The 13838-nt window shown below is 40.3% G+C and overlaps 3 protein-coding genes across 3 annotated transcripts; 2 read left to right on the forward strand and 1 right to left on the reverse strand.

Moving 5' to 3' along the window:
• Positions 1–229: 229 nt before the first annotated feature.
• LOC112090295 (cytochrome c oxidase-assembly factor COX23, mitochondrial) lies at positions 230–2504 on the forward strand. Its single transcript, XM_024161243.1, has 3 exons — positions 230–359; positions 1680–1756; positions 1847–2504. The coding sequence occupies exons 1-3, from the start codon at positions 245–247 to the stop codon at positions 1892–1894; spliced, it is 240 nt and encodes a 79-aa protein (XP_024017011.1). The 5' UTR covers positions 230–244; the 3' UTR covers positions 1895–2504.
• Positions 2505–2594: 90 nt separating this feature from the next.
• LOC21391394 (cytochrome P450 714C2) lies at positions 2595–5214 on the reverse strand. The gene is made up of 5 exons (XM_010091457.2): positions 4909–5214; positions 4533–4759; positions 3980–4221; positions 3502–3877; positions 2595–3407 (listed from the first exon to the last, which is right to left on the reverse strand). The coding sequence occupies exons 1-5, from the start codon at positions 5204–5206 to the stop codon at positions 2982–2984; spliced, it is 1569 nt and encodes a 522-aa protein (XP_010089759.1). The 5' UTR covers positions 5207–5214; the 3' UTR covers positions 2595–2981.
• Positions 5215–13220: 8006 nt separating this feature from the next.
• LOC112090293 lies at positions 13221–13682 on the forward strand. Its single transcript, XM_024161222.1, has one exon. The coding sequence runs from the start codon at positions 13221–13223 to the stop codon at positions 13680–13682; it is 462 nt and encodes a 153-aa protein (XP_024016990.1).
• The last annotated feature ends 156 nt before the right edge of the window (positions 13683–13838 follow it).

Raw genomic sequence — 13838 nt, forward strand, 5'->3', positions numbered from 1 at the left:
AAAAAAAAAACAAATAAAACATTGCAATAATAAGCAGCCTGAAAGATTTACCAATCGTTGTCTTGTTCCATTCTATCACGCCCGTATATTGGAATGAAATAAGGTGTAATCTAACTGAAACATCAGTTTTTTGTCTTTCAGGAAGGCCCATTCCAAAAGAGGGCCGGCCCAAATCAGCAAAGTAAAACTAAAACAAGACAAACGCATATCTAATCAGAGGTATCTCATACAAACAGCAAAAGCAATGGCACCGTCAGAGGGTTCGGGAGGTGTAACAGTAACAGCAGCACCGCCATACCCAAGTGCTGCGAGGATTTCCGACTCTCCTTGTTTTCCTCAATACACTGCTTCTCTCAAATGTAACTTTAACATTCATGCATAACTCTTTGGACCTTATTTTCCCTCGGAACGCTATTTTCATCGGGGGGTTTTTTTTTTTTTTTTTTTTTTTGAATTTTTATACGGATATGCTTATACACCGATATACCTATTTTTCTTGAGCTTCAATGACTTCTTATATATATATGGTAGTTCTAATTGAATCCTCAGGGTGCTTCCAAGAATAAATTAGCCTGCTTGATGCACTCTTAATAGTTAAATACCTATCTATCTATCTTAAACTAAATGTTAGTTAGGGAATTTTAGAATGAATCTAAGGGCTTGTTTGGAAAAAAAATTTTGCTTAGAAGGATATAAGATAAGTTTTCCAATTAGTCTTTTGTTTGGAACCATATTTTTATAGGAATTTAATGAAATAGAAATAGGCTTTAAAACTTGATAATACGTAATATATATATATATATATAGATATATTAAATGTGAGTATAAAGTTTATAAAATGAATCTCATTGAAGTTACATTTTGCTGCTTTGGCTAGACGCTATTTTAGAAGGCCATACAAGCTTTTTTTTTTTTTTTTAACTCTGGGAGATTAAAAGCAGCTTCTACCTAACAATGTCAAACAAGTTCTGAGTGCTGATGATTGTAGATCTTATCAATGTTCAACAAATTTTGGTAGAAATTGTGACAAACCGTTGCAGCCGTATAGTTCAAACTTAGGAGTTTATTTTTACATGCTTATATTTGAATTTTGGCCATATCCTCTACGATGTTTATGTATTTTAGGATATTCATGGTTATTTCCTTTTTGTGATATCTTTAGAATTTGGATTTCGAATTTAAAATAGGTTATGTTATTAGCTTTGATATTTAAGGCCTTTATTGCCATTTTGTCATTCAGTTGTTGATGATTTGTAATATACTTTGAGAGTTCTCTCATTATACCCATTCCAATTATCTCGGAATTCCACAGAACCAACGAGTAGGTGATGCCTATTTTCCCGGTATTCTACGTGAATCAAGAAGTTAATAAAAGTCCCATTTTCCAGTATTCTAGGTGTATCAACGGATCTTAGGAATTTACACTTTTCCTACTTTTTTGTTATGCTTCTGCTACATCACAAATCATTTAATATGGCCCAACTTATGCTGCTTATATTGTTGTATATAAACGGTCATGAAGAGAGCTATGTAGGAGACAAGTGTCGTTTATTTTGCATTAATTGCCTCTCTTTAGCGTTCTGAGTTCCAACTATCGTCAGTAAAGACGGAAACACTTGCTGTTTGCAAGGTTGATCCTTTGTAGTCTTTATATTGATTGACTTGGTTAAAAATTACAGGTCTAGAAGAATTTAACTCGGACAAAAGCAAATGCCAGGAACATTTTGATATTTATAAGGAATGCAAGAAAAAGGAGGTATTGGTTTTTTCAGAAAACTTGAAACCCTGTAGTTAATTCATTTTAAACTGTACATGCCTTATGCTTTATAAATTCTGTTTCCGACAGAGGGAAGCTCGACTTGAACGTAACCGGAATAGGTCTCTCTTCTCATGAAACTTGTTTTGATACTCGTGCTTCGTCTAATCTAGTAGAATGAAGTTGGACTTGAGCTTTCCATAAATGGTGTAGACAATAGAGGGCTACAGTGAATACAGAACCATGCTTTACGTTGAGTGACAAGGAAAAACTTTCTTTTCATTTGTGTTCTCAATACTATTTATTATTCAATGTTCGTTTGACTATGTTGAGCATCATTTGGATTTGAATTCTCTGATGCTGCTGTTTTGTAACGTTTTGATTTCTTTTGGAACTAGAATGTCTTTGTGTTGACTGTTGAATCGTCCTTGTGACAGAAAGGTTGAACTGCCAACAAATTCAAATAGGAAATCTTCCTCTCTATGTTTTTACCTGGGTCTGTCATAACACTATTTTGTTCTTTTAATTTAAAACATCGCCTCTCAAATTCATGGAAACGGAATAAATTTTCAAATATTTGAAGTTATCTATTATGCTAGTATTTTTTAGGTCTCCAATGTTGAAACCATAAGTTTGGATTCTCTCAAAACAAGAAAGAGTGCACATTACATGATTTGTTTAGGGAACCATATACATGTGCAGCCTTAATGAAGCACACACATTTATCAAAAAAAAAAAAAAAAAAAAACAAATGAAGCACAAACAGAAGTTATGTGATATTCAATTGTAAAATGATGCTTGGAAAACATACTTGAAGATCTATTTGAGCATCATTAAGACAGCCATTTTTTAGGGCGTAAGATGGACGCAATCAGTAATCTCTGCATCACTGAAACATTTTAGCAAGCAGGCAATTTGTTATACATATAATTCCTCTTTTTCATTCATTAGCCTTTTACTTAAGGAAGAAAACATAACACTTTCAGGGACATGTAATATTTTAGATGTCAAAATATAAATTTGGATTAGCATTCCCACCTAAGATACCCTCTCTCCCTCTGAGCCTTTATTAGCCTTTATTAGCATTCCCACCTATTAGCAGAATTTCTAACTTGCAACAAGGACATGTTAGAAGTAGTTGCATACATTTATCTTCAAAATTCACTGGGGAACCATGCATATTCCAACTGAGCTTCTACAAAAGAAGCTTTCATGTACTATAGAGTCAAATTCTTTCTACACGGAGATTAATCCCATGTTCAGGTTCTATGACCAACTTGAAAGCTGGGGAATGTCGATATGCTGGCGACATAGAGAAGCATAACTTAGACAGAATAAGTGATAAAATCACTTTTAGCTCTATCATGGCCAAGTGCTGGCCAACACAAATGCGAGTCCCTACTCCGAAGGGAATGAATGCTTGAGGAAGTTTGCAAGCTCCAAGAATCCCATGCTCAAATCTTTCTGGATTGAACTGGTGTGCATCAGGCCCCCAAAGGTCAGTATCTTGATGCAATATTGATATTGGAATTTGAATGTGCATTTCTTTCGGAATTAGAATTTCTTTGAGTTGAATATCCTGCAAGGCTTTCCTAGAGACAAACACTCCCGGTGGATAAAGGCGTAATGTCTCTTGAATCACCATAGTAAGCTGCCAACGAGATTAATATTTCAGAACAAAACTTACATATCATTGTTACTTGTTTGTGATCTAGATTTCAGAAAAGTTGGTATTGTAAACGTACTACTTTCATGCTTCGAAGCATATCAGCATGTGGAATGCTTCCACCGTTGCAAATTTCTTGCACTTCTGCACGAACTCGAGTTTGCCAGACTGGATATGCAGCCAACAACATGAGGCTCCACGATGCGGTAATAGCAGTGGTCTCATGGCCAGCAAAGTATATATTCTTGCAGTTATCTACAATGAATTTGTCCCGAGTGATGCCCAAAGGTGGGTTATCTATGCCACCAGACGCTGTGGCGCCTTGGAGTATCATTTGTAAAAGGTCCTTCTCTTCAGCAGCCTCCTCAGTGCGTTGCTTCACCACTTTCAAAATCATTGTGTGGATCTCTTTCTCTAATCTCAATATGTCGATGTTGTTTTTGGTCGGGATGAATCTAAAGCGTGTGTGTGTTTTTGGCACCAATCAGAAATGCACATAAGACGTCATCGTAGACAATACTTGGAATAATTAGCACAAAGATGATATCTAGTAGTACCTTAAGAATGGAATCCCAAGAATTCTCTTGGACATCATCTTCTGTAGAGTTCTGAGCTTTGAGAAAATGTGTTCCCCTTGTGAATAACTGCTTCCAAAACAGGCTCTTGAGATTATATCTGCAGACAGGCTCCTCAAATCCTCATCGACTTTGATATCTGCGACTCCTCCCTCACTTTTGATTCTACTCCCCCATGTTCTTAGCATGAAGTTTGTAGAGTCCACCATTAGGCTCACCATGCCCTTTTAGAATAGAAAGATTAATTGCATTTATGGACTTTTATCATAAATAAAATTGCAGACATGATGCTTTGGTTTTTGTTATAAGCATGTTCTGAGTAAAAAGGTTCCGAGTTTTTTCCCGTTAGGACAATCAATCATTGATTTGACGGATAGACGACAAATTATTTGTCTAGTTATTATATTGTCTTTTTCATTTTAAATTTAAATGGAAGGATCTAAATTCTCCTCCCTTCAACCAAATAATGGATTTACCCTCTTTCCACCCTTCTGCTTCTCTCCATCCAAACATACTCTAAATTGGTGACATTTACCTTGACCTTATCAAGGTAGAATTCAGGGGCAATGATCTTCTTCTGATGGGCCCAAATGGGTCCACTGGAAGAAATAATACCCTGGCCCAACAGTGACCCATGTTCCTTGGACAGATAAGAAGGCTTCCCTAAGTTCAAGGATGTGTAGACGCTCACTTCCTTCACCATCTCTGCATCTGTTATGCAAAGGAATTGCATGTTTCCTAATTCATACATAAAAACTGGACCTGCATATAAACACACACATTATTATACGTATTCCTGGTAAGTTGTTGACTCTGCGCCAAACAAATTAGATTGAAATGATTGTTTAAAACCAGTTTCACCCAACATTCAAAAAAATAAGTAAAACATAAAATGATGGATAAGAAGTTACCATATTCATTTCTCCATTGAATGAGATGAGAGAGGACGGTGGAAGGCCAATCGTGACCAATTGAAACGACATCGTAAAGGCGGTCGTTTGGAGTATTAGTCCTTGACCGAACCTGGAGTTGAATCTTCTTCATTTCAGGGATACTCCCAAGTGGGATAGAAGGCGAAGGGCCTCGAACACCTTGCTTCTGAAGCTTTGACCTCATTCTTCCTGGCTCCAGAACCATATTGTTATAAAGATACAACACAAATCCACCAAAGAGAACTGTTAGTGCCATCATCGCTAGCACTGCTTCCATTTTCTAGGCTCTGCTTCTTCTTTCTCAAGTCTCACTTCCTTGGATATATATATTATATCATACCTATGCCCTCCATGGAAACCAAATAATTTCCGGATCTGAGGGTTAATATTTCTCTCTTTCTGCTTTGGCCTCCACAGCGTCTCAAGAGGCGTCAAAAAAAGAAAAGAAATGCATACTCACTTAAAAAACATAACTGCAAGGCTGCAAAAGGACAACATTGTTTGACTTGTTGTTTCCCAACAAATCGCATTTTAAGAATTAAATATTTTGTTGGTTAAGGCTTACACCCAAGATAATGTGCACTTACTACCTTGCCCATTTGCTCGCCATATCCAACTTTACATGGTATTTTCGATTCTCTCAAACTCTGCACTCTGCATCAAAGCATTGGAACGAAATGAAATTTAAGGTTGTTCAACACGTCTAATAAGATGGAAAGAGATAAACATGGGAACTTTGAAAATTATGATTTTTTTTTTTTTTTAAGATGGTATCTACTGATAAATATTAACAAAAATCAGAATAAAACCTTTTCCCTCTGTCTTTGTGTGCCTAAATGGGATCTCAAGTAAAATATTAACAAAAATCAACCAAAGCAATAACTAATCAAAGTAGACAACCACAGATGAGATATCAATTTTTAGCGTAGAAACCCCTAAAGAAGAGATTTATTGATGTTAAGTTTAACATTTATTTTGACCTTATCAAAGTAGAATTTAAGAGCAACAATCCGCTTTTATTGGGTCTGAATCGGCCCACTTGAAAAAATAATGCCCTGGCCCAACAGTGGGCCACGTTCCTCAGACAGATAAGAGGACCTTCCTAAGTTGAAGGATGTGTATAGTAAAAAGAATTTTACAAAAAGTTTTATCTACAAAATGAGCACGTAAAGTCAGAGAGATATAGGGCCCATTTAGGATAAAAATGAAAAGATTTTGAGAATCATACAGGGAGGGACTGTAGTTTCAAAAAAGTAAAAAGAGTGGGTATAAGAAAATGTGTTTTGAGTACATCAATTCATAATCTCTAAATAATATATTAAGTAATTACTAATTGATAATCACTTAATAAATAAAAAAATTAATATATATACTAGAATTATATATTAAATAATTAAAACTAATAATTAATGATTAGTATGTTAGTACGTAATTAATATATTACTAGTATACTAATGTCTAATTAGTTATAAGCGGTAACAATCAGATATTTCAAAGCATGTCAACAACAAATAATTAAATAGAAAATCTTTAATTTAAGGTACATTACAAATAAGTAGCAAATAATACATAAGTATGTAATACAACTTGTAATGCTTCCCAAACTTGAGTGCTAATTCATTCTCAATTTCTATCCAAGTTTTTTTTTTTTTTTTTTTTTTTGGGTCTAAGGTAGATGAATGCAATCCTTTTCATCGGCTCCTCATAACAGATGAACGAAAAAAACTCTCAACGTTTTCCGGCCATGTTGCGCGATCCTTGAAATCATACAAAATTTTAAAACATGTCAGTCAAAGAACCCATAAGATCCATTGCAATAAACATAATTGACTTTGGCTCTGGTGTTTAGAAATCAATTTATCATTAGTATAATGCTATGCCAGTCATATTCCACACGAGTTCCAAATATATCAACAACTGCCATCATAATTGTTATGGGGCGGTAATTAGCTGAGGATAGTTTAGTCATTATTGTTTGTTATTCTCCTTCTGTTATTTGTTTTCCTATACACGAAGCGAGCAGAGATCCTGATGCTGGATCCCTCTGCTCCATTTTCCCCCATATTCCCCAAATACGGTTATAACCGTTTTCCCTGGGGCCCTGTAGTGGGAGGAAGGGATTTAAGCACCTCTGTACGAGATGATAGGGATATTGATGAATAAACATATTTCAGAGTTAACAGCTTGTATTATTCTATCTTGCGCCATCTTCTATCTATCACCATAGCTAGGAACCGACGAGGACGGGGTCGAGGAACCGCTGAGGCCGAGGCTGATAACAACTTGGTATCAGAGCCAGGCATGGCTGAGGACCAGCGGTACCAACGCCTTGAGCAACAAGTCGCTGTTGGAAAATTAATGGCATCGAGTGCGCAGCGGAATTTAAAAATGTTAATCAACGTCAAAGCCAAACAAGAACATGTTCATGATGCTATATAACATAAATACTAAAGATCTAAAACATACCTTTTGAGATTTCAGGAAACTGCACGTCTGACAGATCTAAGCGTTCCAAACAGCAACCGGAAGAGCCTGAACCAATTGGTCTTCTTTGCTATTCTCGTTTCCACAATCGGTGTGCGGGTGGGCACACGTCGTTTAATCTCCTCTAGGTATTCTGGATCTCCTTCCAATCACAAGAGAACCAAAGAAAAAATTGTTCTTGAGAATTAAACAATTTTTCCTCTCAGGAATCTTTTATCAATAGCCTTCAAAAAGTCTCTCAAGTGATCTAATGAGTAATGTGACTTAATAGGCTATTTATAGTGTTTAGGAAGTCATACTTTCGTAACAATTAGGTTTCCCAAAGTTCTAATCGCATCCAGAGTCGATTTTGCCATGTCATCATGCATTTTACGTTACAACCGGTCGACCGGTGACAGAGACGTTATAACTCACCGGTCAACCTGTCTTCACTAACCGGTCGACCGGACCGGTCGACCTATGACCGGTCTACCCAACCGGTCGACCTGTCTGCACTGACGAAAGTTGTTTTTCCTAGTTTTTCAATACGAGAAACTTGCATAGAGCATTAGTTTTGATTCAAACAACCCAATGGAGAAATTGCCTGATCAAAACAGTCATATAATAGTCTTCCCATATTAAACAACTCTTAAAACAATAATTCAACTAATTTATCTAGAATTAATTTATCAATTAATTCACCCGATAAATCACCCTTGAATTAACTTTGAACCTCTTTTACGGAAATAACACAAGTTACCAATGTGAGGAAATAGACCGTATTGTTACAGGAAATTATGTGAGCTAGCAAAGGGACCCGATGGACATATATAAATCAAGCTCCTATAATCACAACGCTACTTGTAAACCAACAAGTCCGTCTCATGATTATAAAACTCTAGCGCTATTCCACTAAAAGCCTAGAGCTGCACTCTCGATTTATATAGCGTATTTACAAAGCTCTGATTAGCTCTAGTCCATGACTCAATATATTAGTGCATCATCCCCATAGGATATCCATAATTGACTTGAGGTCAAGTTCCGTTTTACCTTCCCGATTACATTTATCTTATGTTCCATTATCATACCATCAGAAAAATACTATTCGTATCATTACAAACAGTAAACCATTAGATAACACAGAGTAGTCCAATGGCTGAGCGCTCATATTTTCCAATCCACTGATAATGCATAAGAGGATATCATTGACTCTTTATAGGAGCTATGGATTCCACTATCTATAAATAACGAATCTACGCATACACGAGTCATACCCCCAATGTACCGGCAAGCGTACCTTTACATAATGTCAAGATGTCTCCCTTTAGTACATCAAAGGATGTAAGTCAAGCATACGGGTTCATTATCCATCTCAGGATTAAGATGACAACATATAATTCGTCAAAAGTGAATTATTTTATTCAAACAGAATTATTAATTAAAACAATTCAACTTTGGTCCGATCCAATATAGATTTCACCATTAGAAACTATATCAATGTCTCCCCCCATAGAGTCCCACCCCCGACGACCAAGACAAGCCGTCTCCGTTAGAAAGTAGACAACATAACAATCTTAACATGAATAAAGCACCTAACTTTATTCCCTCGATTGTGGATCATAAGATTTAGACTATCATCTTTAGATTCTTGTCTTCCGCATGTTCTTCACATTACATGCATGACCTAAAGATTTAGAATGACAGTCTCAGACTTTCAGTTTGCTTATCATACATTCAACTATTATGAACATAAAGAGGACAATACATAGACATATGAAATAAACAAATCTTTATTAATAGTCAAAATATCTCAAAGAATATTGTTACATTTATTCCTAAGGGCATAAACGCTAACAATCTCCCACTTGCACTTAAGTGAGTAAATGTGACATGCTACGCATCCCCATAGCCTCGACATGCTTCTCAAAGCCCTTATTTAGAATGACAGTCTCAGACTTTCAGTTTGCTTATCATACATTCAACTATTATGAACATAAAGAGGACAATACATAGATATATAAAATAAACAAATCTTTATTAATAGTCAAAATATCTCAAAGAATATTGTTACATTTATTCCTAAGGGCATAAACGCTAACAGACGCGACTTTGAGCGTGGGGCAGGAGCGAATGTTGAAGCAGATGAATGACTTCCTACAGATGATGCACACCCGGGACGAAGCTTCTGCGTCCAATCGAAGAGAGAGCCGACCAGGAGCAACCGGGGACAGGACGGCGGGAACCGTGTTAGCAAAACCCATACGACTGGACTTTCCGAGGTACGACGGCCAAGATGACCCCACCATATGGCTGTATCGGGCAGAACAATACTTCGAGTTTCAGGGAACGGAGGAAACGGAGAAAGTCCGTCTGGCGTCGTACCACATGAAGGGGGACGCGCAGATCTGGATACAAAGGAAGAAGTTGCTGAGAACCCAAATGGATTGGGAGGAATTCAAGTCGGAGTTGATGTTGCGATTTGGAACGGCCCCTTACGAGGATGGTTTTGGGGAGCTGTGCAAGCTCCACCAGCATTCCACGGTAAGGGACTACCATAGTCGGTTTGAACGGCTGTTGGGGAAGGCTGGAGCTCTAACAGATGAGCAAGAAACGACCTGTTTCATTAGTGGGCTGAAGGATCCATTACGGGCCGACGTGAGGGCCCAGAACCCAACTAGTATGTCTTCAGCCATTTCCCTGGCCCGCATCTACGAAGGGAAGAACCGGGGAGGAAAAAAGAGGAACCACGAAAATAAGCCCACACTGTTTTTCAAAAGGAACCCTACATCGGGGGACCGCTCCCCTGCGAGAGAGGACAATGGGGGCAAACGGACGGAGATACCAGTGCGACGATTTACCCCAGCGGAGCTGTAGAAGAGGCGGGAGCAGGGGCTTTGTTTCCACTGTGATGAACGCTACTCCTTTAACCACGCCTGTAAGTGGCTATTTTGGATCGAGATCGAGGGAGAGGCCAGGGAAGACACGGTTTCCGAGGAGGAGCAGGGCAAGGATGCAGGGGGCAAACCGGAGGTTTTCCTAAATACCATGGTGGGAATGACCACCCCTCAAACCATGCGAGTCACCGCAAGGATGGGAAGGGCCCCTCTCACGATCCTCATTGACACCGGATCTACCCACAATTTCCTCCATGAGCCTTTTGCTAGGATAGCCGGGCTGCAAACGGAGGAGAACTCCTCCCTGCGAGTAGTGGTGGCCAACGGAGAAAGACTACGAAGCCCCGGGGTGTGTAGAGAGGTAACACTCAACATTCAAAATACCCAATTTATTGTTGATTTTTACTTAATTGAATTAGAAGGTTGTGACGTCGTATTAGGAGCGCAATGGTTGCGAACTTTAGGTCCCATAGTGTGGAATTTTGCCACTATCGAGATGAGTTTCACAGTGGGAAAAAATAGGGAGAAACTCGTGGGGGTAGGGCAACCGGAGGTGAAACATATTGGGGCTCGAGCAGTGGATAGGGCCTTAAAAAGGGGTAATGGAACCGGAATGTTGCTGCAAATACAGGGGCTGGAAGGGAATAATGAGGAAGAGTGGGAATCGGAAGAATGGAAACCTTGGATACAAAGATATCCCACCGTATTTGGTAAACTTAAGGGGTTACCTCCGAAGCGGAATCATGACCATCGAATTCCCCTGTTGCCAGGAAGAGGGCCAGTGAGTTTGCACCCTTATCGATACCCTCACTACCAGAAGTAAGAAATCAAGAAGATGGTGGAGGACATGCTTCAGCAAGGCATCATACAAGCCAGCCACAGCCCTTATTCTTCCCCAGTCTTACTCGCCAGGAAACACGACGGGACGTGGCGTTTCTGCGTAGATTATCGGGGGTTGAACAAAATGACTGTTAGGGATAGATTTCCTATACCTGTCATTGAAGAACTGCTAGACGAACTTAAGGGGGCTCAAGTTTTCACCAAGCTGGACTTACGATCCGGATACCACCAAATTCGGATGGAGGAGGCCGACATAGAGAAAACGACTTTCCGCACTCATCGTGGACATTATGAGTTTTTGGTCATGCCCTTCGGCCTTACCAACGCTCCATCTACATTCCAAAGCCTCATGAATGAGGTGTTTGAAGAAGTACTGATAAAATTTGTTCTAGTGTTCTTTGATGACATCCTCATTTATAGCCTTGACCGGGAAACACATGACCACCATTTAGATAAGGTGTTCCGGATATTGGAAACACACCAGCTAGTGGTCAAGAGGGAGAAGTGCACACTGGCCAAGAAGGAAGTCCAGTATCTCGGCCATATCATCTGCATCGGAGGAGTGAAGGCCGACCCTAAGAAAGTGGAGGCCATGAGGAATTGGCCGCTCCCTAAGAATGTGAAAGGGCTCCGCGGATTCCTTGGGTTAGCAGGCTATTACCGCCGCTTCATAGCAGGGTACGGGCGCATAGCTAGACCCTTGACAGAATTGCTTAAGAAAGGAGGATTTGTTTGGAATGACGAGGCTACTGAGGCCTTTGACAAACTGAAACAGGCCATGACCGAAGCACCAGTTTTGGTCCTTCCCGATTTCACCAAAGAGTTTGTGGTAGAATGTGACGCCTCTAAACATGGAGTAGGGGCTGTTCTCATGCAGCAGGAACGCCCCATTGCCTTCTTTAGTACCGCCTTAAAGGGAAAAAATGTGTTCTCTTCAGCATATGAAAAAGAGTTGCTGGCATTAGCCTTCGCAGTCCAACATTGGCGACCTTACCTATTGGGAAGGCAATTTCGAGTCTGAACCGACCACAAGAGCCTTAAGTTCTTGTTGGAACAGCAAATTACCACGGAAATGCAGCAACGGTGGATTATCAAGTTGATGGGATATGATTTTGTCATTGAATATAAGCAAGGAAAGTTTAATCAAGTGGCAGACGGGTTGTCTCAGAAGGAAGAACCAGCGACATTATGTGCTCTAACACTTCCTAAACCAACGTGGTGGGACTTAATGCTGGAGCTTAATACGACAAGTACCGAGATCACTGAATTAACGGCGAAGGTGAAGAAAGGGGAGTTGAGCACACCATGGTCAATCAAGGAGAAGGTGCATTTTTATAAGGATCGAATATATGTGCCTGCGGACTCAGAATTTGTCCCCATCATTCTGTAACAATACCATGATTTCGGCCACGAAGGGTTCTATAAAATAGTGCAGCGCATTAAGGAGTGCTTCCACTGGAGAAATATAAAGGAGAGGGTTAAAGAATGGGTACGGAAATGCGACACTTGCCAGCGAAACAAGCATGATCAGTAGCTACCGGGCGGCCTCCTGCAGCCGCTGCCTATTCCCACTCTAATTTGGTCAGATATATCAATGGACTTTGTGGAAGGGCTTCCTAAGTCCAAGGGGAAGTCCATCCTACTGGTGGTAGTAGACAGGCTATCTAAGTATGGTCATTTCCTTCCCTTGGCACACCCCTACACGGCTGAGACAGTGGCCCAATTGTTTTTCGAACAGATATTTCGCCTTCACGGCATACCGCATTCTATTGTTTGCGATCGAGACCCTACCTTCACTAGCCGATTTTGGACAGAACTGTTCCGCCTCCAGGGAACTAGTTTCAAATTCTCATCGGCTTACCACCCGCAAACGGACGGACAAACGGAAGTTGTAAATCGAACCATTGAAATGTACCTCTGATGCCTCACAGGGGCTAAACCCAAGGATTGGGTTCGATGGGTCCCTTGGGCTGAGTATTGCTATAATACCAGCTGGCACTCTGCCACCAAGACAAACCCGTTTGCAGCTGTTTACGGCAGACCCCCCAACCATTTTGAGCTACGTAGCAGGCACAGCCGAGTCCGTGGAAGTAGATGAAATTCTGCGGGCCAGGGACCAATTGTTGTCGTTTGCAGCTGTTTACGGCAGACCCCCCAACCATTTTGAGCTACGTAGCAGGCACAACCGAGTCCGTGGAAGTAGATGAAATTCTGCGGGCCAGGGACCAATTGTTGGAGCTCCTTCGCACTAATTTAGCTGCTGCTCAGAACCGGATGAGGCAAGTATATGACAAAAAATACGTCGATCGGGAGCTGGCTGTGGGCGATTGGGTCTACTTAAAATTGCAGAGTTACCGCCAGCACTCAGTGGAGCGTCGACCTTCCCACAAGTTGTCCCCCAGGTATTTCGGTCCCTACCAAGTAACTGAGAGAATCGGCAGTGTGGCGTACCGTTTGGAGCTACCTGCAGGAAGCAAGGTTCACCCCGTCTTCCACATTTCATTGCTCAAAAGGAAGATCGGAGACAACACTGACGTGGCTAACCAACCACCATAATGGGGATCCCATGCAGCACAAGAACCGGCGGAGATTATAGCAACGCGGCACCTTGCCGGAAATGACGAGTTCTTGATACGCTGGAAAGGCAGTACTAAGGCCGAAGCCTCCTGGGAGAATAAGGAAACACTATTGAACCAGTTCCCTTCTTTTTCC

This window comes from Morus notabilis, unplaced genomic scaffold (genome assembly GCF_000414095.1).
Source record: "Morus notabilis unplaced genomic scaffold, ASM41409v2 Scaffold906, whole genome shotgun sequence".
Lineage (NCBI taxonomy): Eukaryota > Viridiplantae > Streptophyta > Magnoliopsida > Rosales > Moraceae > Morus > Morus notabilis.